Source organism: Pseudophryne corroboree, chromosome 7 (assembly GCF_028390025.1).
Source record: "Pseudophryne corroboree isolate aPseCor3 chromosome 7, aPseCor3.hap2, whole genome shotgun sequence".
Classification (NCBI taxonomy): domain Eukaryota; kingdom Metazoa; phylum Chordata; class Amphibia; order Anura; family Myobatrachidae; genus Pseudophryne; species Pseudophryne corroboree.
Window position 1 is genome coordinate 112368797 of NC_086450.1, and position 24000 is coordinate 112392796.

The window sequence follows — 24000 nt, forward strand, 5'->3', positions numbered from 1 at the left end:
GATATGCCCCTGGTAACTACAGTGACTCTCCTGAAGCACATTCAGGACACTGCTTGTGTTCTGTGTGACTCTCTCAAGGAGATAGGCAATATTAATGCTAGGACTGCTATGGCAGCGCGCAGGGATTTGTGGTTGCATCAGTGAAATGCGGACGCAGAAGCCAAGCGCAATGTCGAGTCTCTCCCCTTTTCAGGGCATTGGCTCTTCGGGTTTGAATTGGATACGTAGATTTCTAAAGTTACAGCGGGGAAATCCATGTTTCTCCCCTCTGGGGCCCCGCCGGCTAGACGTTCCTACCCGAGGCCGTCTAACCAGTCCTTTCGGTCTAACAGATTTAGATCTAGGGCCAGAGGTGCCTCAAACGCTGCTAGAGGCACCAGAGGTAAGACCAAAAAAAAAAAAAGTGCCGGTTTACCTGGGTCAAGGACTTAATTTCACAGGGCTACAAGCTGGAGTTCGACAGTGCTCCTCCCAAACGGTTTTTCAAATCAAGCTTACCAGCTTTGGAGGATATGCGTGTTACGCTGCAACGGGCCATCCTAAAATTAGTCCAATCCCAGGTCATTGTTCCAGTGCTGCTGCAACAGGGAAAGGGTTAATACTCCAACCTGTTCGTGGTACCGAAACCAGACTATTCGGTAAGCCCCATTTTGAATCTAAAATCTTTGAACCCTTACCTAAAAGGTTTTCAAGTTCAAGATTGAATTCTTGCAAGCAGTGATTGCGGGCCTGAAAGAACGGGAGTTCATGGTCTCCCTGGATATAAAAGACGCCTATCTCCGTATCCCGATTTGGCCACCTCATCAGGCTTACCAGAGGTTTGCCCAGCTGAATGATCACTACCAGTTCCACGCGCTACCCTTCGGCCTGTCCACAACTCCAAGGGTGTTCACGAAGGTGATGGAGATAATGTTCCAACTCTGGGTCTAGGGGGGTCAATGCTGTCCCTTACCTGGACGATCTCCTGACAAAAGCAAGATCCAGGGAGCTTTTGTTGCTCCATATCGACCGCACTATCCAGCTTCTGTCACATCATGGGTGGATCCTCAATTTACAGAAGTCCCACCTAGAGCCAACTGAGAAGCTCCTGGTTCCTGGGAATGTTGCTGGATACTGTGGCCCAAAGAGTGTTCATCCCAGAGGACAAGGCGAGAACACTTCAGCAGATGGTCCGCATGGTTCCCCAGCCTACCCGGGTATTCATCCATCTTTGCATAAGATTGTTGGGGAAAATGGTTGCCTCGTACGAGGCGATCCAGTATGGAAGGTTCAATGCCAGGACTTTTCATTTGGATCTCCTGAGCAAGTGGTCCGGATCACATCTTCATATGCACCGGATAATACGGCTGTCACCTCAGGCCAGGATTTCTCTCCTGTGGTGGCTGCAGTCCTCCAACCTACTGGAAGGCCGAAGTTTTGGGATTCAGGATTGGATCCTCCTCACAACGGATGGGAGTCTGAGAGGAGGGGAAGCTCTGCTTCAGGCCTCTTATCAGGGATCACACGATCCAGGTACAGTGGGACAATGCCACAGCAGTGGCGTACATCAATCGACAAGGAGGGACAAAAAGCAGGGTCTGCACGCGAGAGGTGTCAAAGATGCTCCTCTGGGCAGAAAGAAATGCAAGAGCAATGTCCACAATCTTCATTCCGGGAGTAGACAACTGGGAAGCAGACTTCTTGAGTCGTCACGATCTCCACTCGGGAGAGTGGGGGCTTCACCATTAGATGTTTCAGCAGATCGACTGGTGGGGCTGCCCACAAATGATGGCTTCTCGACTCAAGAAGCTTCATTGGTACTGCTCACGAACCAGGGACCCTCAGGCGAGGGCAGTAGATGCATTGACATTGCCCGGCCTTACCGGCTGGTCTACCAGTTTCCTCCGATTCCATTGCTCCCAAGGGTGCTCATGCGAATCAGGAATCAAGGAGTCCAGGCAATTCTGATTGCCCCGGATTGGCCTCGGAGGGCTTGGTACACGGATCTTCTGGACATGTCTGTCGAAGACCCTCAGCCTCTGCAAAGAGATCTTCAACAAGGACCGTTCGTCTACCCGAACTAACGGCGGCTTTGTTTGACGGCATAGCGGTTGAGCGGAACATCCTAGCTCACATCGGCCTTTCCAAAATGGTTATTGCTACCATGGTGCAGGCCAGGAAACCTGTGACATCAAATCACCATCATATTTGGAGGAGATGTGCCTCTTGGTGCGAGGACCGCACATATCCGTCTGCGGAGTTCCACTTGAGTACAATTCCTCTGTTTCCTGCAGGCTGGTGTGGATAAGAGCTTGCGTCTGCGTTCCATTAAGGTCCAGATTTCAGCGCTCTCCATTTTCTTCCAGAAGAAATTGGCAGTATTGCCATAAGTTCAGACCTTCTTGCAAGGGGTGCTTCCCATTTAACCTCCTTTTCTGCCACCCTGGGACGTGAATGTAATGTTGGACTTTCTACAGTCCTCCTGGTTTGAAACTCTGACGACAGTAGAAGACAAGTACCTCACGTGGAAGACTGACATTGTCCCTGGCTTCTGCTAGGCATCTCACAGAATTAAGGGCCTTATCTTGTAAGAGCCCCTACTTGGTCTTTTATGAGGACAGAAACTAGGCAGCAGTTCCTGCCGGAAGTAGTCTCTGCGTTCCACTTGAATCAACCTATTGTGATTCCATCAAGTTCTGGCACTTCTGCTCCTCCGGAGGCATTGGATGCTGTGCGAGCCTTGAAGATTTATGTCAAGAGAACGGCTCGGATCAGAAAGACGTATTTCTTGTTCGAGCTATATGATGCGCAGAAAAAGGGTTGCCCTGCTTCTAAGCAGTCCATTGCTCGAATGCTTAGGCATACTATCCAACAGGCCTATGTGTCAGCAGCCTTGCTTGTTCCACAGTCTCTGAAGGCCCACTCTACAAGATCGGTGGGGTCTTCCTGGGTGGATTCCCGTTGAGTCTCGGCCTTGCAACTATGCCGAGCTGCTAACTAGTCGGGGAAGAACACCTTTGTTAAGTTCTAAAGGTTTGATACCCTGGCCAAAGAGGATTCCCAGTTTGGGCAAGCGGTGCTGCAGACGTCTCCGCACATTCCCGTATGGAAGCTTTGGAACGTGCCCATCGTACTCGATTCCCCTAGTATCCCTTATGGATGCTAGAGAAAATAGTATTTTAATTACCTATCAGTAAATCCTTTTCTCGTAGTCCATAAGGGATATTGGGCACCCATCTCAGTGCGTTGACTTTTCTGCAGGTTCTCTTTTCTATGGTTACCTGTTCAGCTATTGCCGTTTTGTTACCAACCATTGCTGGTCGTTTTGTGTTAGTGGCGTGCTGGTGTATAAATCTCACCACTCATTGTTTGTGCCTTCTCAAGTACGTCCTCTCTCCTTCGGGCACTATTTTACCTATAACTGCCTGTGGGAGGGGGCACAGAGGGGGAGGAGCCAGCACACCCAGTTGAAGAAATTTAAAGTGCACCGGCTCCTTTGGACCCCATCTATATCCCATCGTACTAGATTACCCCAATATCCCTTATGGACTACAAGAAAAGAATTTACCGGTAGGTAATTAAAATCCTATTTTTCATGTAGCTTTACTAGCCTTAGATAAGGAAATAGGTTTTTATTCTTACCTTATAACAACATTCAGTGCTTCATACGCAATGACAAGCGAATGCGCATCTTTATTAAGTACACTTTCTAATGTAGAAATTATAGACGGTACCTAAGAAGGTAGAGAATAAGCATGTTCACATGGTGTAACAATAAGAATTTACTTACCGATAATTCTATTTCTCATAGTCCGTAGTGGATGCTGGGGACTCCGTAAGGACCATGGGGAATAGCGGCTCCGCAGGAGACTGGGCACATCTAAAAGAAAGCTTTAGGACTATCTGGTGTGCACTGGCTCCTCCCCCTATGACCCTCCTCCAAGCCTCAGTTAGGATACTGTGCCCGGACGAGCGTACACAATAAGGAAGGATTTTGAATCCCGGGTAAGACTCATACCAGCCACACCAATCACACCGTATAACCTGTGATCTGAACCCACTTAACAGCATGATAACAGAGGAGCCTCTGAAAGATGGCTCACAACAATAATAACCCGATTTTTGTAACAATAACTATGTACAAGTATTGCAGACAATCCGCACTTGGGATGGGCGCCCAGCATCCACTACGGACTATGAGAAATAGAATTATCGGTAAGTAAATTCTTATTTTCTCTAACGTCCTAAGTGGATGCTGGGGACTCCGTAAGGACCATGGGGATTATACCAAAGCTCCCAAACGGGCGGGAGAGTGCGGATGACTCTGCAGCACCAAATGAGAGAACTCCAGGTCCTCCTCAGCCAGGATATCAATTTTGTAGAATTTTACAAACGTATTTGCTCCTGACCAAGTAGCTGCTCTGCAAAGTTGTAAAGCCGAGACCCCTCGGGCAGCCGCCCAAGATGAGCCCACCTTCCTTGTGGAGTGGGCATTTACAGATTTTTGGCTGTGGCAGGCCTGCCACAGAATGTGCAAGCTGAATTGTATTACAAATCCAACGAGCAATAGTCTGCTTAGAAGCAGGAGCACCCAGCTTGTTAGGTGCATACAGGATAAACAGCGAGTCAGATTTCCTGACTCCAGCCCTCCTGGAAACATATTTTCAGGGCCCTGACAACGTCTAGCAACTTGGAGTCCTCCAAGTCCCTAGTAGCCGCAGGCACCACAAATAGGTTGGTTCAGGTGAAACGCTGAAACCACCTTAGGGAGAAACTGAGGACGAGTCCTCAATTCCGCCCTGTCCGAATGGAACATCAGATAAGGGCTTTTTCAGGATAAAGCCGCCAATTCTGACACGCGCCTGGCCCAGGCCAGGGCCAACAGCATGACCACTTTCCATGTGAGATATTTTAACTCCACAGATTTAAGTGGTTCAAACCAATGTGACTTTTGGAACCCAAAACTACATTGAGATCCCAAAGTGCCACTGGAGGCACAAAAGGAGGCTGTATATGCAGTACCCCTTTTACAAACGTCTGAACTTCAGGGACTGAAGCTAGTTCTTTTTGGAAGAAAATTGACAGGGCCGAAATTTGAACCTTAATGGACCCCAATTTCAAGCCCATAGACACTCCTGTTTGCAGGAAATGTAGGAATCGACCCAGTTGAATTTCCACCGTCGGGCCTTACTGGCCTCGCACCACGCAACATATTTTCGCCAATTGCGGTGATCATGTTTTTGCGGTTACATCCTTCCTGGCTTTGATCAGGATAGGGATGACTTCATCCGGAATGCCTTTTTTCCTTCAGGATCCGGCGTTCAACCGCCATGCCGTCAAACGCAGCCGCGGTAAGTCTTGGAACAGACAGGGTCCTTGCTGGAGCAGGTCCCTTCTTAGGAGGTAGAGGCCACGGATCCTCCGTGAGCATCTCTTGAAGTTCCGGTTACCAAGTCCTTCTTGGCCAATCCGTAGCCACGAATATAGTGCTTACTCCTCTCCATCTTATCAATCTCAGTACCTTGGGTATGAGAGGCAGAGGAGGGAACACATACCCTGACTGGTACACCCACGGTGTTACCAGAGCGTCTACAGCTATTGCCTGAGGGTCCCTGGACCTGGCGCAATACCTGTCGAGTTTTTCCCAACGGTTTATAATCATGTGGAAGACTTCTGGGTGAAGTCCCCACTCTCCCGGGTGGAGGTCATGCTGAGGAAGTCTGCTTCCCAGTTGTCCACTCCCGGAATGAATACTGCTGACAGTGCTATCACATGATTTTCCGCCCAGCGAAGAATCCTTGCAGCTTCTGCCATTGCCCTCCTGCTTCTTGTGCCACCCTGTCTGTTTACGTGGGTGACTGCCGTGATGTTGTCCGACTGGATCAACACCGGCTGACCTTGAAGCAGAGGTCTTGCTAAGCTTAGAGCATTGTAAATGTCCCTTAGCTTTATTTATGTGAAGTGATGTCTCCAGGCTTGACCATAAGTCCTGGATATTCCTTCCCTGTGTGACTGCTCCTCAGCCTCGCAGGCTGGCATCCGTGGTTACCAGGACCCAGTCCTGAATGCTGAATCTGCGGCCCTCTAGAAGATGAGCACTCTGCAACCACCACAGGAGGGACCCCTTGTCCTTGGTGACAGGGTTATCCGCTGATGCATCTGAAGATGCGACCCGGACCATTTGTCCAGCAGGTCCCACTGGAAAGTTCTTGCGTGGAATCTGCCGAATGGGATTGCTTCGTAGGAAGCCACCATTTTACACAGAACCCTTGTGCATTGATGCACTGAGACTTGGCTCGGTTTTAGGAGGTTCCTGACTAGCTCGGATAACTCCCTGGCTTTCTCCTCCGGGAGAAACACCTTTTTCTGGACTGTGTCCAGGATCATCCCTAGGAACATAAGACAAGTCGTCGGAACCAGCTGCGATTTTGGAATATTGAGAATCCAACCGTGCTGCAGCAACACTACCTGAGATAGTGCTACACCGACCTCCAACTGTTCCCTGGATCTTACCCTTATCAGGGAATTGTCCAAGTAAGGGATAACTAAAATTCCCTTCCTTTGAAGGAATATCGGCCCTCATTCCGAGTTGTTCGCTCGGTAAAATTCATCGCATCGCAGCGATTTTCCGCTTAGTGCGCATGCGCAATGTCCGCACTGCGACTGCGCCAAGTAAATTTGCTATGAAGATAGGATTTTTACTCACGGCTTTTTCTTCGCTCCGGCGATCGTAGTGTGATTGACAGGAAATGGGGTGTTACTGGGCGGAAACAGGCCGTTTTATGGGCGTGTGGGAAAAAACGCTACCGTTTCCGGAAAAAGCGCAGGAGTGGCCGGAGAAACGGGGGAGTGTCTGGGCGAACGCTGGGTGTGTTTGTGACGTAAAACCAGGAACGACAAGCACTGAACTGATCGCAGATGCCGAGTAAGTCTGGAGCTACTCTGAAACTGCTACGAGGTGTGTAAATCGCAATATTGCGAATACATCGTTCGCAATTTTAAGAAGCTAAGATTAACTCCCAGTAGGCGGCGGCTTAGCGTGAGCAACTCTGCTAAAATCGCCTTGCGAGCGATCAACTCGGAATGAGGGCCATCATCATTTCGGCCATTACCTTGGTAAAGACCCGGGGTGCCGTGGACCATCCATACGGCAGCGTCTGAACTGATAGTGACAGTTCTGTACCATAAACCTGAGGTACCCTTGGTGAGAAGGGTAAATTTTGACATGAAGGTAAGCATCCTTGATGTCCCGAGACATCATGTAGTCCCCTTCTTCCAGGTTCGCAATCACTGCTCTGAGTGACTCAATCTTGAATTTGAACCTCTGTATGTAAGTGTTCAAAGATTTTAGATTTAGAATCGGTCTCACCGAGCCGTCCGGCTTCGGTACCACAACAGTGTGGAATACCCCCCCGTTCCCTGTTGCAGGAGGGGTATCTTGATTATCACCTGCTGGGAATACAGCTTGTGAATGGCTTCCAAAACTGTCTCCCTGTCAGGAGACATCGGTAAAGCCGACTTTAGGAAACGGCGAGGGGGAGACGTCTCGAATTCTAATTTGTACCCCTGAGATATCACCTGAATGATCCAGGGGTCTACTTGCGAGTGAGCCCACTGCGCGCTGAAATTCATTGAGACGGGCCCCCCACCGTGCCTGATTCTGCTTGTAAAGCCCCAGCGTATACTGAGGGCTTGGCAGAGGCGGGAGAGGGTTTCTGTTCCTGGGAACTGGCTGATTTCTGCAGCCTTTTTCCTCTCCCTCTGTCATGTTGAGAGGCGACCTGGGGTACAAACGTGGATTTCCCAGCTGTTGCCGTGGCCACCAGGTCTGAAAGACCGACCCCAAATAACTCCTCCCCTTAATAAGGCAATACTTCCAAATGCCGTTTGGAATACGCGTCACCTGACCACTGACGTGTCCATAACCCTCTATTGGTAGAAATGGACAACGCACTTAGACTTGATGCCAGTCGGCAAATATTCCGCTGTGCATCACGCATATATAGAAATGCATCTTTCAAATGCTCTATAGGCAAAAATATACTGTCCCTATCTAGGGTATCAATATTTTCAGTCAGGGAATCCGACCACGCCAACCCAGCACTGCACATCCAGGATGAGGCGATTGCTGGTCGCAGTATAACACCAGTATGTGTGTAAATACATTTTAGGATACCCTCCTGCTTTCTATCAGCAGGATCCTTAAGGGCGGCCATCTCAGGAGAGGATAGAGCCCTTACAAGCGTGAGAGCGCTTTATCCACCCTAGGGGGTGTTTCCCAACGCACCCTAACCTCTGGCGGGAAAGGATATAATGCCAATAACATTTTAGAAATTGTTATCGGGGGAAACCCACGCATCATCACACACCTCATTTAATTTCTCAGATTTAGGAAAACTACAGGTAGTTTTTCCTCACCGAATATAATACCCCTTTTTTTGGTGGTACTCGTATTATCAGAAATGTGTAAAACATTTTTCATTGCCTCAATCATGTAATGTGTGGCCCTACTGGAAGTCACATTTGTCTCTTCACCGTCGACACTGGAGTCAGTATCCGTGTCGGCGTCTATATCTGCCATCTGAGGTAACGGGCGCTTTATAGCCCCTGACGGCCTATGAGACGTCTGGACAGGCACAAGCTGAGTAGCCGGCTGTCTCATGTCAACCACTGTCTTTTATACAGAGCTGACACTGTCACGTAATTTCTTCCAACAGTTCATCCACTCAGGTGTCGACCTCCTAGGGGGTGACATCACTATTACAGGCAATCTGCTCCGTCTCCACATCATTTTTCTCCTCATACATGTCGACACAAAAGTACCGACATACAGCACACACACAGGGAATGCTCTGATAGAGGACAGGACCCCACTAGCCCTTTGGGGAGACAGAGGGAGAGTTTGCCAGCACACACCAGAGCGCTATATATATATATATATATATATATATATATATATATATATATATATATATATATATATATATATATATATATATATATATATATATACACAGGGATAACCTTATATAAGTGTTTTTCCCCTTATAGCTGCTGTATAGTTAATACTGCGCCTAATTTGTGCCCCCCTCTCTTTTTTAACCCTTTCTGTAGTGTAGTGACTGCAGGGGAGAGCCAGGGAGCTTCCCTCCAACGGAGCTGTGAGGGAAAATGGCGCCAGTGTGCTGAGGAGATAAGGCCGCCAATAAGGGGGCGGAGCCTATCTCCCGTTTTTTTTATGTATTTTGGCAGGGGTTAAATGCATCCATATAGCCCAGGAGCTATATGTGATGCATTTTTTGCCATCCAAGGTGTTTATTATTGCGTCTCAGGGCGCCCCCCCCAGCGCCCTGCACCCTCAGTGACCGGAGTGTGAAGTGTGCTGAGAGCAATGGCGCACAGCTGCAGTGCTGTGCGCTACCTTGTTGAAGACAGGACGTCTTCTGCCGCCGATTTTCCGGACCTCTTCTGCCTTCTGGCTCTGTAAGGGGGCCGGCGGCGCGGCTCTGGGACCCATCCAAGCTGGGCCTGTGATCGTCCCTCTGGAGCTAATGTCCAGTAGCCTAAGAAGCCCAATCCACTCTGCACGCAGGTGAGTTCGCTTCTTCTCCCCTTAGTCCCTCGATGCAGTGAGCCTGTTGCCAGCAGGTCTCACTGAAAATAAAAAACCTAAACTAAAACTTTCACTAAGAAGCTCAGGAGAGCCCCTAGTGTGCACCCTTCTCGTTCGGGCACAGAGATCTAACCGAGGCTTGGAGGGGGGAGGGGCCAGTGCACACCAGATAGTCCTAAAGCTTTCTTTTAGATGTGCCCAGTCTCCTGCGGAGCCGCTATTCCCCATGGTCCTTACGGAGTCCCCAGCATCCACTTAGGACGTTAGAGAAATAATATTGTTATTTATGTATTTTATACAAACACCTTTTTACCTGTATGGCGATTTAACAAAGACTTGTCTACACACTGATTTAGGTGTGTATTATGTGCAGAATTACATGTTGCAGTATTAAGCTCACGTTTAAGGAATAACGAATATTGAACCTCCCTTACGGAATACAGCTACAGACATTTTTATTATGTGATGTTTCGAGAAAGAGAATTGACAGTCACTACTTGGGATGAAGAGCCCACCGGTTTCGTAAATGGAGAATGCACACTACCATTAACTTGCCATCTTACAAACAGAATTAAAAAATAAACTCACCGCCTTCCCAACTTCTTCAGGGGAGAAGTTTTGTTTTGAAATCACCCAAAGTGCTCTAGTGCATGTGTTTTTATCTGTTGCTTTTACAGCAATACTGTTTAGTGCAGTCAGCAGTTCTTTCACCTCAGATGCTACAAAAGGGGAAAAAATAAGAATTTACTTACTGATAATTCTATTTCTCGGAGTCCGTAGTGGATGCTGGGGTTCCTGAAAGGACCATGGGGAATAGCGGCTCCGCAGGAGACAGGGCACAAAAAGTAAAGCTTTAGGATCAGGTGGTGTGCACTGGCTCCTCCCCCTATGACCCTCCTCCAAGCCTCAGTTAGGATACTGTGCCCGGACGAGCGTACACAATAAGGAAGGATTTATGAATCCCGGGTAAGACTCATACCAGCCACACCAATCACACTGTACAACCTGTGATCTGAACCCAGTTAACAGTATGATAACAGCGGAGCCTCTGAAAGATGGCTCACAACAATAATAACCCGATTTTTGTAACTATGTACAAGTATTGCAGATAATCCGCACTTGGGATGGGCGCCCAGCATCCACTACGGACTCCGAGAAATAGAATTATCGGTAAGTAAATTCTTATTTTCTCTATCGTCCTAGTGGATGCTGGGGTTCCTGAAAGGACCATGGGGATTATACCAAAGCTCCCAAACGGGCGGGAGAGTGCGGATGACTGCAGCACCGAATGAGAGAACTCCAGGTCCTCCTTAGCCAGGTTATCAAATTTGTAGGATTTTACAAACGTGTTTGCCCCTGACTAAATAGCCGCTCGGCAAAGTTGTAAAGCCGAGACCCCTCGGGCAGCCGCCCAAGATGAGCCCACCTTCCTTGTGGAATGGGCATTTACATATTTTGGCTGTGGCAGGCCTGCCACAGAATGTGCAAGCTGAATTGTATTACACATCCAACTAGCAAAAGTCTGCTTAGAAGCAAGAGCACCCAGTTTGTTGGGTGCATACAGGATAACAGCAAGTCAGTTTTCCTGACTCCAGCCGTCCTGGAACCTATATTTTCAGGGCCCTGACCACATCTAGCAACTTGGAGTCCTCCAAGTCCCTAGTAGGCGCAAGACACCACAATAAGCTGGTTCAGGTGAAACACTGACACCACCTTAGGGAGAGAACTGGGGACGAGTCCGCAGCTCTGCCCTGTCCGAATGGACAAACAGATATGGGCTTTTTTGAGAAAAAAACCACCAATTTTACACTCGCCTGGTCCAGGCCAGGTCCAAGAGCATGTTCACTTTTCATGTGAGATGCTTCAAATCCACAGATTTGACTGGTTTTAAACCAATGTGTTTTGAGGAATCCCAGAACTACGTTTAGATCCCACAGTGCCACTGGAGGCACAAAAGGGGGTTGTATATGCAATACTCCCTTGACAAACTTCTGGACTTCAGGAACTGAAGCCAATTCTTTCTGGAAGAAAAATCGACAGAGCCGAAATTTGAACCTTAATGGACCCCAATTTGAGGCCCATAGACACCCCTGTTTGCAGGAAATGCAGGAATCGACCGAGTTGAAATTTCTTCGTGGGGCCTTCCTGGCCTCACACCACGCAACATATTTTCGCCACATGTGGTGATAATGTTGTGCGGTCACCTCCTTTCTGGCTTTGACCAGGGTAGGAATGACCTCTTCCTGAATGCCTTTTCCCTTAGGATCCGGCGTTCCACCGCCATGCCGTCAAACGCAGCTGCGGTAAGTCTTGGAACAGACATGGTACTTGCTGAAAAAAGTCCCTTCTTAGCGGCAGAGGCCATAAGTCCTCTGTGAGCATCTCTTGAAGTTCCGGGTACCAAGTCCTTCTTGGCCAATCCGGAGCCATGAGTATAGTTCTTACTCCTCTACGTCTTATAATTCTCAGTACCTTAGGTATGAAAAGCAGAGGATGGAACACATACACCGACTGGTACACCCACGGTGTTACCAGAACGTCCACAGCTATTGCCTGAGGGTCTCTTAACCTGGCGCAATACCTGTCCCGTTTTTTGTTCAGACGGGACGCCATCATGTCCACCTTTGGTAATTCCCAACGGTTTACAATCATGTGGAAAACTTCCCCATGAAGTTCCCACTCTGCCGGGTGGAGGTCGTGCCTACTGAGGAAGTCTGCTTCCCAGTTTCCATTCCCGGAATGAAACACTGCTGACAGTGTTATCACATGATTTTCCGCCCAGCGAAAAGTCCTTGCAGTTTTTGCCACTGCCCTCCTGCTTCTTGTGCCGCCCTGTCTATTTACGTGGGCGACTGCCGTGATGTTTTATCCCACTGGATCAATACCGGCTGACCTTGAAGCAGAGGTCTTGCTAAGCGTAGAGCATTATAAATTTACCCTTAGCTATATTTATGTGGAGAAAAGTCTCCAGACTTGATCACACTCCCTGGAAATTTTTTCCTTGTGTGACTGCTCCCCAGCCTCTCGGGCTGGCCTCCGTGGTCACCAACATCTAAAACTGAATGCCGAATCTGCGGCCCTCTAGAAGATGAGCACTCTGTAACCACCACAGGAGAGATACCCTTGTCCTTGGATATAGGGTTATCCGCTGAGGCATCTGAAGATGCGATCCGGACCATTTGTCCAGCAGATCCCACTGAAAAGTTCTTGCATGAAATCTGCCGACTGGAATTGCTTCGAAGGAAGTCACCATTTTTTTACCATGGCCCTTGTGCAATGATGCACTGATTTTAGGAGGTTCCTGACTAGCTCGGATAACTCCCTGGCTTTCTCTTCCGGGAGAAACACCTTTTTCTGGACTGTGTCCAGAATCATCCCTAAGCACAGGAGACTTGTTGTCGGGATCAGCTGCGATTTTGGAATATTTAGAATCCACCCCTGCTGTTGTAACAGTATCCGAGATAGTGCTACTCCGACCTCCAACTGTTCCCTGGACTTTGCCCTTATCAGGAGATCGTCCAAGTAAGGGATAATTAAGACGCCTTTTCTTCGAAGAAGAACCATCATTTCGGCCATTACCTTGGTAAAGACCCGGGTTGCCGTGGACAATCCAAACGGCAGCGTCTGAAACTGATAGTGACAGTTCTGTACCACGAACCTGAGGTACCCTTAGTGATAAGGGCAAATTTGGGACATGGAGGTAAGCATCCCTGATGTCTCGGGACACCATATAGTCCCCTTCTTCCCGGTTCGTTATCACTGCTCTTAGTGACTCCATCTTGATTTGAACCTTTGTAAGTGTTCAAATTTTTTTAGATTTAGAATAGGTCTCACCTAGCCTTCTGGCTTCAGTACCACAATATAGTGTGGAATAATACCCCTTTTCTTGTTGTAGGAGGGGTAATTTAATTATCACCTGCTGGGAATACAGCTCGTGAATTGTTTCCCATACTGCCTCCTTGTCGGAGGGAGACCTTGGTAAAGCAGACTTCAGGAGCCTGCGCAGGGGAAACGTCTCGACATTCCAATCTGTACCCCTGGGATACTACTTGTAGGATCCAGGGGTCCTGTACGGTCTCAGCGTCCTGCTGAGAGCTTGTCAGAAGCGGTGGAACGCTTCTGTTCCTGGGAATGGGCTGCCTGCTGCAGTCTTCTTCCCTTTCCTCTATCCCTGGGCAGATATGACTCTTATAGGGACGAAAGGACTGAAGCTGAAAAGACGGTGTCTTTTTCTGCAGAGATGTGACTTAGGGTAAAAACGGTGGATTTTCCAGCAGTTGCCGTGGCCACCAGGTCCGATGGACCGACCCCAAATAACTCCTCTTCCTTTATACGGCAATACACCTTTGTGCCGTTTGGAATCTGCATCACCTGACCACTGTCGTGTCCATAAACATCTTCTGGCAGATATGGACATCGCACTTACTCTTGATGCCAGAGTGCAAATATCCCTCTGTGCATCTCACATATATAGAAATGCATCCTTTAAACGCTCTATAGTCAATAAAATACTGTCCCTGTCAAGGGTATCAATATTTTTAGTCAGGGAATCCGACCAAGCCACCCCAGCTCTGCACATCCAGGCTGAGGCGATCGCTGGTCGCAGTATAACACCAGTATGTGTGTATATACTTTTTATGATATTTTCCAGCCTCCTGTCAGCTGGCTCCTTGAGGACGGCCCAATCTATAGACGGTACCGCCACTTGTTCTGATAAGCGTGTGAGCGCCTTATCCACCCTAAGGGGCGTTTCCCAACGCGCCCTAACTTCTGGCGGGAAAGGGTATACCGCCCATATTTTCTATCGGGGGGAACCCACGCATCATCACACACTTCATTTAATTTATCTGATTCAGGAAAAACTACGGTAGTTTTTTCACATCCCACATAATACCCTCTTTTGTGGTACTTGTAGTATCAGAAATATGTAACACCTCCTTCATTGCCCTTAACGTGTGGCCCTAATAAGGAATACGTTTGTTTATTCACCGTCGACACTGGATTCAGTGTCCCTGTCTGTGTCTGTGTCGACCGACTAAAGTAAACGGGCGTTTTAAAACCCCTGACGGTGTTTTTGAGACGTCTGGACCGGTACTAATTGTTTGTCGGCCGTCTCATGTCGTCAACCGACCTTGCCGCGTGTTGACATTATCACGTAATTCCCTAAATAAGCCATCCATTCCGGTGTCGACTCCCTAGAGAGTGACATCACCATTACAGGCAATTTCTCCGCCTCCTCACCAACATCGTCCTCATACATGTCGACACACACGTACCGACACACAGCACACACACAGGGAATGCTCTGATAGAGGACAGGACCTACTAGCCCTTTGGAGAGACAGAGGGAGAGTTTGCCAGCACACACCAAAAACGCTATAATTATATAGGGACAACCTTATATAAGTGTTTTCCCTTATAGCATCTTTTTTATATATTTCTAACGCCAAATTAGTGCCCCCCCTCTCTGTTTTAACCCTGTTTCTGTAGTGCAGTGCAGGGGAGAGCCTGGGAGCCTTCCCTCCAGCCTTTCTGTGAGGGAAAATGGCGCTGTGTGCTGAGGAGATAGGCCCCGCCCCTTTTTCGGCGGCCTCGTCTCCCGCTCTTAACGGATTCTGGCAGGGGTTAAATATCTCCATATAGCCCCCGGAGGCTATATGTGAGGTATTTTTAGCCAAAAATAGGTTTTCATTGCCTCCCAGGGCGCCCCCCTCCCAGCGCCCTGCACCCTCAGTGACTGCCGTGTGAAGTGTGCTGAGAGGAAATGGCGCACAGCTGCAGTGCTGTGCGCTACCTTAAGAAGACTGAGGAGTCTTCATGCCGCCGATTCTGGACCTTCTTCTTGTTTCAGCATCTGCAAGGGGGCCGGCGGCGAGGCTCCGGTGACCATCCAGGCTGTACCTGTGATCGTCCCTCTGGAGCTAATGTCCAGTAGCCAAAGAAGCCAATCCATCCTGCACGCAGGTGAGTTCACTTCTTCTCCCCTAAGTCCCTCGTTGCAGTGATCCTGTTGCCAGCAGGACTCACTGTAAAATAAAAAACCTAAGCTAAACTTTTCTAAGCAGCTCTTTAGGAGAGCCACCTAGATTGCACCCTTCTCGGCCGGGCACAAAAATCTAACTGAGGCTTGGAGGAGGGTCATAGGGGGAGGAGCCAGTGCACACCACCTGATCCTAAAGCTTTACTTTTTGTGCCCTGTCTCCTGCGGAGCCGCTATTCCCCATGGTCCTTTCAGGAACCCCAGCATCCACTAGGACGATAGAGAAAATGCAAATACATTTGAGAAACCCACAACTTCACTTGACAGGCCTTACATCCCACTTTCCTTTCTTGTAACAAATGTGCAACAATATGAAATTTACACTGACTTTATTTGGAAGTTAAAACCCAATTTAGTTATTCAATCTCTATAGGTATATATCAAAAGTTGGTATACAGATATAGCCATGCTTAACTTGCTGTATTCACAGCTAAGATGAGCATGGATGTCTCTGCACACCTGTTGGGGTAATTACTTGCATAATTGTCCAGTTGGGGGTTAAGGAAAAGGAATATATCCTATGCTTCAATATGGCAGGGGGGGGGGGGGGGGGGGGGGGGGGGAAGAATAGCAAGTATTCTCTGCCCCCCACCCCCTTTATTTTACATAACTTACATAATACAAATTACAGTTATGACCAAAAACCATTACACCCACACCACCCAACTCTTATACATTACCTGATATGCTAGATGCTATATTACTATTAAAAACACAAAATCCCAACATCTGAAGTGCTGCGTTACTGAGATCAGAATTCTGGTGAGAAATGTGAACCTAAAAGAAAGTTTATTATGAGTAGGGAGAAACCAGGCAAAAAATAAATAAAACTGCAGTTTCTTGTAAATGTGTATAGTACAGCATTAACACTATAGTAATCATATTACTAAAGTCTAAAGGAAACCACCTATGGGCTAATCAGAGCTTCAAATTTGGCTGCATGGATCATACATCAACCAAATTCAATCAAAACCAGTATTTGCCAAAAGTACTTTTGGGGCAATACAATATATTGGGCTAATTCTAACAGAGGACGCACAAGTTAATTTCCATACCTTAAAAGCTTTACAAAGACGTGAGAATTGTTTTCCAACCAGGACAGTGAAATCTTTGCCATCTTCTCCACTAAGACGGCTAAAGGGAGAGATCAAAACAAGCGTCACTGGTGCTGACCCAAATGAGAACTGAAATTAACACTTGCACAAATAATCTACGGTTTATGTAGGACAATGTGAAAATATTTTGCAACTGTAATTCCCGATTTTGTTCTAAGAAATGCTTCAATACACTCTAGTAAAGTATCCAATTAGTAACAATTGGTGAACAGATCCGATCTTCTGCATCAGATCTGGCCAGCCTATGGCTCCCCAGCTGTTGGGACCTACAAGACCCAGCAAGCCCTGCCACAGTTTTACTATTATGGAATGCTTTAACTGTGGCAGGGCATGCTGGGACTTGTAGTTACACAACAGCTGGAGCACCACAGGCTGGCCAGGCCTGTTCTACATGCACAAATATAAAGCAGTCACTTAACTTTTGGTTTTGAGCTGTCTAGGACAAATAATTTAAAAAAGCTTGTTCAAACCAGTAAAGTAAGGCAATTACATACGTAACAATCTAAGCTATTCAATTGTTGTCATCACTAGGTCGGGAGAAGCCCGTTCTCATGCTTGAAGCCAGGTGTTTAGTCGTGAGACCCGGCACTCTCCTGCTTAATGGGCTGCAGTGATGCTGAATGCATAGCACTAAAGGCAGAAAACAGCATTGCGGCACTAGTTTAGTCGGATTTCTGCTCGCACCTCAGGATGGGTGCGAGCAGAAATCCTGTAATCGGGCTAAACAGTACAGCCAATTGAATAGCTCCAGTACCTCCTTCCCAGCACTATTAACATTGCGTTGAATTGAATCGAGCCCCAACAATGTATTGGAATATGACTAATCGTGTTTTACTTAGTGTTCACTCTTGGCTTTTATTTTGGCCAGGGTGCTGATCAGGAGGGCACATTTATATTATGAAGTGCAACACATTGGATGCAACGTTCTGGGTCACTAATGCTGCAACATAGTTATAATGCATTTTAGTGTGCACATTGACCTGCTGCATATTATTTAGCCACTTTTATTTTTATTTCTTCTCCAAATTATACTGTGTATTTTAACAAAAGATTTAGATTTAATAACCAAATTATAATACCAAACAGTTGTTTTCTTTTCTCGGTGGTCCAGGTAATGACCTGTGTTATTGAGTGCTTGTGTGTTGCAGTTAACAGATGTTTGGTAATCTCTGTACATTGGTATTGAAGGTACTAACCCCACAAACTGACCGGAGGGCTTACTGGACAAGTTGCTACAGACTGAGCATGTTGTGTCGTGAGAGTAGCTGCACATAGGGCCATCTGTGCATGCACTTTGTGTGCAATGCCGGCAGGTCTACAGTGGTGAAAGATCTACCTTCAGCAAGTAGGTACCATAAATATTCTATATGGTATTTTATTACTAAATTGTTGAATGTGTTTATATTTTGCCATAGATTAAATTAGTTACTTTTAGATCAAGCAGCACTTTATTTAATATTTTAATTAGCTCTGTATCACTTTATTTTGTGTAATACTGTTAATGCTGGGGTGGAAATGCAGGCTAGGATGTCAGTAGGCTCGGATATGCACGGATAGGCAGATGGGGTTCTGCTCATGCAGCTGCTAAGCAAGCTACCAGTAAAGTCCTTGTTCTTGAAAGTCGCAGGGAAGCTTAAAAAAAATTGGTGTCATCTGACAAAGTGTGGCGTGCCACACGTGGGCAGATGTATTAAGCCTGGAGAAGTGATAAAGCATCAGCCAATCATTACAGGTACAATGACAGGAGACGATTGGATGGTGATCAACTTCCTGGTCACAACCAAACTGACCGGGGTTTAGCCACCTAAAATCCTGCTTTGGATGTCCAAAATGCTGAGTTCACACACAGTTTTTCTAACAGCTCAGGAGTCTGCGAGAAAAAAAGAAGAAAAAAAAAAGAAAAAAAAAGAAAAGAAAAAAAAAGACCTCCGTGGCTACTGGGCGCCTGAACGGCAGATCAATTGAACTGCGACCGTAGCAGGCCTTCTAGTGGCAGCCACTATTAAAACGACTGAATTGGTCCCTTAGCGGTCAAGTCAATAAGCTGCAAGTCTATTTGTCTTCTAAGTGTGTACTTACTGTAGCCCCAAATTTTTCGATACAAAAATCTGGGTCTGGAGTGATTTGCTATGCCACTGCAATGGCACATCACCCAGCTTACAGCTACGTGAACCGACCCTTCGGAATAAACACCCATCCTAATTAGATTGTCTGGTGAAAGTGCCGGAGAAACGGGCTAGTTTTGGGGACTTGGCACAGCTTCAAATGGTAAGAGGCAGTCATCTCTTTCATGTCAGCAGATTCCTTGCTTGTTTATTGTCAGACATAAGAGATTAATTTAAATATATACTATGCAAGCTTCTGAAATTGAAGTCTTTGTATAGCACCACATCATTTGCATTGGCCATTCAGTAAAGCTGCATTGCCACTTAGGAAGAGAGGATTTTTGGTACTTACCGATAAATCCATTTCTCTGAATCCTCTAGGGGACACTGGAGTCTTATACAGTAGGGTGTGAAGCTTGCAACCGGAGGTGTGGCACAATCTAAAAATTAGCATTGTCTGCACAGCCGGCTCCTCCCCCTTCACACCCCCCATCCCTCAGTTTGGAAAATTTGACTGAGAGAATAGGACATACTTGAGCACATGGCGAGGAACCGAACCGTACAACCTACCAAACAGCACCCAAAAACTCTTAACTGAAAAACTAACGCCGTTTGTACAACGGTGTAAAATCCATAGCAGGCATAGAGCCCCAATGAGATTTGATCCTATGACCTTGTTCGTCAAAGTCCAGGGACTAATCATGCGAGTCACAAGTGTGAACCCAGCAGGCTGACAGCACCGAGGCGGGTGTCCAGTGTCCCCTAGAGGATTCAGAGAAATGGATTTATCGGTAAGTACCAAAATCCTCTTTTCTCTTTCATCCACTAGGGGACACTGGAGTCTTATACAGTAGGGGACGTCCCAAAGTTATCCCCCAGGGAGGGAGTGCTGTCAGTGGCCCACAAACTAAACGTCCGAACTTAAATTCTCTGGACGCAAAGTTACCAAACTTGTAAAAGTTCGCAGACGTGTGGACTGAGGACCACATCGCCGCTCCGCAAAGTTGAGTAAAGTAAGCACCTCTGGCAGGCGCCCATGAGGCACCCACTGATCTGGTGGTATGAGCACCCGTCTGAACAGGAACCTGTTTTCCACAGGAATTATAAGCTTGCCGACTGGCCAGTCCAATCCAGCTAAACCCAGACTACTTAGATGTTGGCCAACCCTGCTTTGGCCCATCATAAAGAACAAACAAATGGTCCGACTTTCTGAAGGACGACGTAACTTGTACGTATACCCGCAAAACTCTGACAACATCCAAGGACACATCCCCATCTGCGAGTCCCTGGAAAAATGGTATCACCAGTGGTTGGTTTACGTGAAACCCCGAAACAACCTTAGGAAGGAAATCTGCTCTTGTACGGAGTTCTGCCCTATCCACATGAAAATCAAAAAGGGACTCTTACACGATAAGGCTCCCAACTCAGAAACCCTCCTGGCCTAAGCCAAGGCAAGTAATAACGCAACCCTCTAAGAGAGATATTTCAGGTCTGTTCTTGCTAACGGCTCAAAGGTTGGTGATCTCAAAAATTCCAACACCAAAGTTAAGTCCCACGGCGCAGTGGGAGAACGAAAAAGGGAGTTGTATCCTCAGAACCCCCTGGAAAAAGGTTGGAACCCCTTGCAAGGATACCAACCGCTGTTGAAATAGGATGGAGAGAGCCGAAATTTGAAACGTCAGGGAGCCCAGCCGCAGTCCTCCATTTAGACCGGCCTGAAGGAAAAGTAGAAGTCTGGATAAGTGGAAGTTCGACGAATTCCACCCACGTTCCTTACACCAGACTATGTACTTCTTCCAAATCCTGTAGTAGTGCATGGCTGTGACCGGCTTCCTAGTGGCAATCATCATAGGAAAAGCCGTTCTTGGTATTCCTCTGTTTCTTAAGATTCGGGTTTCAGTAACCACGTCATTAAACGCAGCCTGTTGAGGTCTGGAGGTAGGAACGGTCCCTGAGACAGCAGGTCCACTTTCTGAGGTAACCGCCAAGGATCCTCCGCTAGTAACCCCCGCATGTCTGAGTACCAACTCCTGCGGGGCCAATCTGGTGCGAATAGAATTGCCCACACTCATTCTCGTTTCACCCTTTTCAGAACCCTGGGTATGAGTGGGGAAGGTGGACAAATGTAAACCCTTCCGTAACACCAAGGAAGTTTCAATGCGTCCACTCCTGCTGCTGGATCGCTTGTCCTGGACACATATCCGGGCAGCCGATGGTTTTGCCGAGACGCCATTAGGTCCACTTGAGGTAGACCCCATATCCTCACCACCCTGTCGAAAATTCGTGGATGTAGGCATCATTCTACCGTATGCATGTCCTGGCAACTGAGATAATCTGCTTCCCAGTGTTCCACCCTGGAATGAACACTGCCGAGAGGATGATGTTTCGCCTTTCTGCCCACAACAGGATCTTTGTGGCCTCCTTTAACCCCATCCTGCTCTTACGGTTTATGTAAGCAGACGTCGTGACCCTGTCTTTACGTGTTGACCCATGACTAGGTCTCCGGTTAAGGGAAGAGCATTGTAAACTGCTCTTAGTTTGAAAATATTTATAGGTAGAACGCTCTCTTGTGGCGTCCAACTGCCCTGAAACCGATGTTCCACTAGAATGGCACCCCAAACTCTGAGACTGGCATCCGTTGTAAGGGTCCACCAATTCTAAATACCGAATCTCCTGTCTGCTGCGAGATTTCTTGTGTAATGACCACCAAATTAGCGAGGTACGGACCCGTACCTGACTGCCCGAGTCTGCGATTTAGAGGCCCGTGCGAATTTGATACCTGAGCAATGAGGCTTAGGAAAGGTCTGGAGTCAAGACTGCCGTACTGTAGTGTCTCGAAAGACGCCACCATCTTCCCGAGAAACTGTACTCAGATGTAAGGACACCGTTCGGTGTCTTAATACCTGATCCACCAGCTTCCTTATGCCCTGGATGTTGTTCTCTGGTACAGACCTCCTCAATTGTAATGAGTTCAATATGAGACCTAGAAACTGAACCCTCTGCGTCGGTAGCAGGTTGGATTTCTTGAAGGTGACAATCCAGCCAAGTTGAATAAGAAGCTGATGAGCCATCTGAGCATCTCAATTAGCTGTTCCTGCAAAGGGGCCATGATCAGCAGATCTCCAGGTAAGGTACTAACGTAGTACCAAACGCTCTCAAACCTGCGACCCTTATTTACCTTGAACTGGTAGTGATTTTTATTTTTTATTTTTTTTTAGTGCAAAACGCAAGTAGGCTTGGTGAGGGGTCCAAATTGGAACCTGAAGGTATGCATCCTTCATGTCCATAGACACCCGGAACTCTTCCATGCTATGACCGACTGGATTGATTTCATTTTGAATCTGGAAACAGTTAGAAACTGGATTAAAACTGGTAAATTGAGGATTGGTCAGACCTACCCATCCTGCCTTGGTACGACCAAAAGATTTGAAGAAAACCTTGTTTGTCCTCGAGAATCCGGGACTGACAGAATTACCCTTGTGTGGTAATTCCCGAATTACCCTTGTGTGGTAATTCCCGAATTACCCTTGTGTAATAATTCCCGAATTACCCTTGTGTAATAATTCCCGAATTACCCTGTGTAATAATTCCCGAATTACCCTGTGTAATAATTCCCGAATTACCCTGTGTAATAATTCCCGAATTACCCTGTGTAATAATTCCCGAATTACCCTGTGTAATAATTCCCGAATTACCCTGTGTAATAATTCCCGAATTACCCTGTGTAATAATTCCCGAATTACCCTGTGTAATAATTCCCGAATTACCCTGTGTAATAATTCCCGAATTACCCTGTGTAATAATTCCCGAATTACCCTGTGTAATAATTCCCGAATTACCCTGTGTAATAATTCCCGAATTACCCTGTGTAATGCCTTCTCCTTCTGAGGGCACCGAGGCAACCTTGTAGTAAAGAACTGACTGATGGCGCTTGAAAAGTTATCTAACCACCTTTGCATCCACCAGGGGAACCCTAGGTGAGCTGGGAGACCGTCATGCCCCGGTTCTATCAGCCAGCTTGAGGTCTTGCATTTTGGTTTCTGGGAACGATCTTCTACCTCTGATTTCAAGATTGTCCTAGTTTGACTCGAAAGGACTCTAAATGAATTACCACTCGACCTGAGTAACCTATTCTAACCTGTGGAGAGGTACTCGTCTGTTTTGTATGTGAAATCCACTTGTCAAACTCAGGGCCAACTAACCTTTCTCCCCCAAAGAGAAAAGCCTCTACAACTTACTTGGCGTCAGAGTCCATCTGTCATTGTCTGAGTCACATAATCCGTCTAGCCGATATGGCAGATACCGATGTGTGACGCTATTTTGCTAGCTTCCTTTGAATCCTGGCGCATATATGTAGCAGACTCTCGAATATGCTCCGCTAGGTGAGCAATGTCCTGTTGGCTATTCTCCTTTCAATAGCTTGTACAATATATCCAGTCCATGCTACTATGGCCTTGTTTACCCAAGCACTGATATTTTAGGCCTGTGATGCACCTGCTGTCCCAAATAGTTTCAAGTAATTTACCTTCCACTGGTATAGGTAAAATAGCTTATGACAGGCCTAGATAGTGTAGACATGCACTCTACCAACTGAACTAACCAGTCTGCCCTGGAACGTGAAAGCATTTATCGGGCTGCTTCCATGCTACCCCATCTGAGCTGGAGAGATTGAGCAATTGGAAAAACTGCCGACAGCAGTATCTATCTCTTTTTTTTTTTTTTTATTCGATAAATCAAACCTCTCTGGTTCCTTAACTTCTTTCTCTTTGAAGTTTAGGACCTCAATTACCAAAACCTTCCCACTCCTCCTGTAGGATGTGGAGGGGGTCTCATAACCGCCTTACGGACTTTTTTCTTAAACTGCCTGTGTAGGTGGGGTTAGTTTGATCTGAAACTTCCTCCATTTTCTTGGAAAAAGATCCTACAGCTCATTTTGAATGCTGTTTGCGGGATTCCGCCATTCCCATAAACCAGATGGAGTACAGCTCTCGGGTTGAGCGTCTTTGTCATTTATAACATGGATCGCACACCCCAGAGCTTTTAACGTTCATTTTACATTTTGTGCAAACGTAATCTGTTCTAGTGTTCTAGGCTGGTGCTTTAAACTAAAACAGCACACGCACACACATACCGAACACTCACAGGTAC

At 47.1% G+C, this 24000-nt stretch overlaps 1 protein-coding gene across 4 annotated transcripts in view; it reads right to left on the bottom strand.

The window, feature by feature from the left end:
* RIF1 (replication timing regulatory factor 1) overlaps positions 1 to 24000 on the bottom strand; it is a 338147-nt gene that overhangs the window by 303074 nt on the left and 11073 nt on the right. For all 4 annotated transcript variants that reach the window (XM_063933568.1, XM_063933565.1, XM_063933566.1 and 1 more), the window contains exons 3-6: positions 16688 to 16766; positions 16313 to 16409; positions 10181 to 10311; positions 3622 to 3713 (exon numbers count right to left, since the gene is read on the bottom strand). In XM_063933568.1, coding sequence (XP_063789638.1) covers positions 3622 to 3713; positions 10181 to 10311; positions 16313 to 16409; positions 16688 to 16766 — 399 coding nt within the window. The remainder of the gene's footprint in view (positions 1 to 3621; positions 3714 to 10180; positions 10312 to 16312; positions 16410 to 16687; positions 16767 to 24000) is intronic.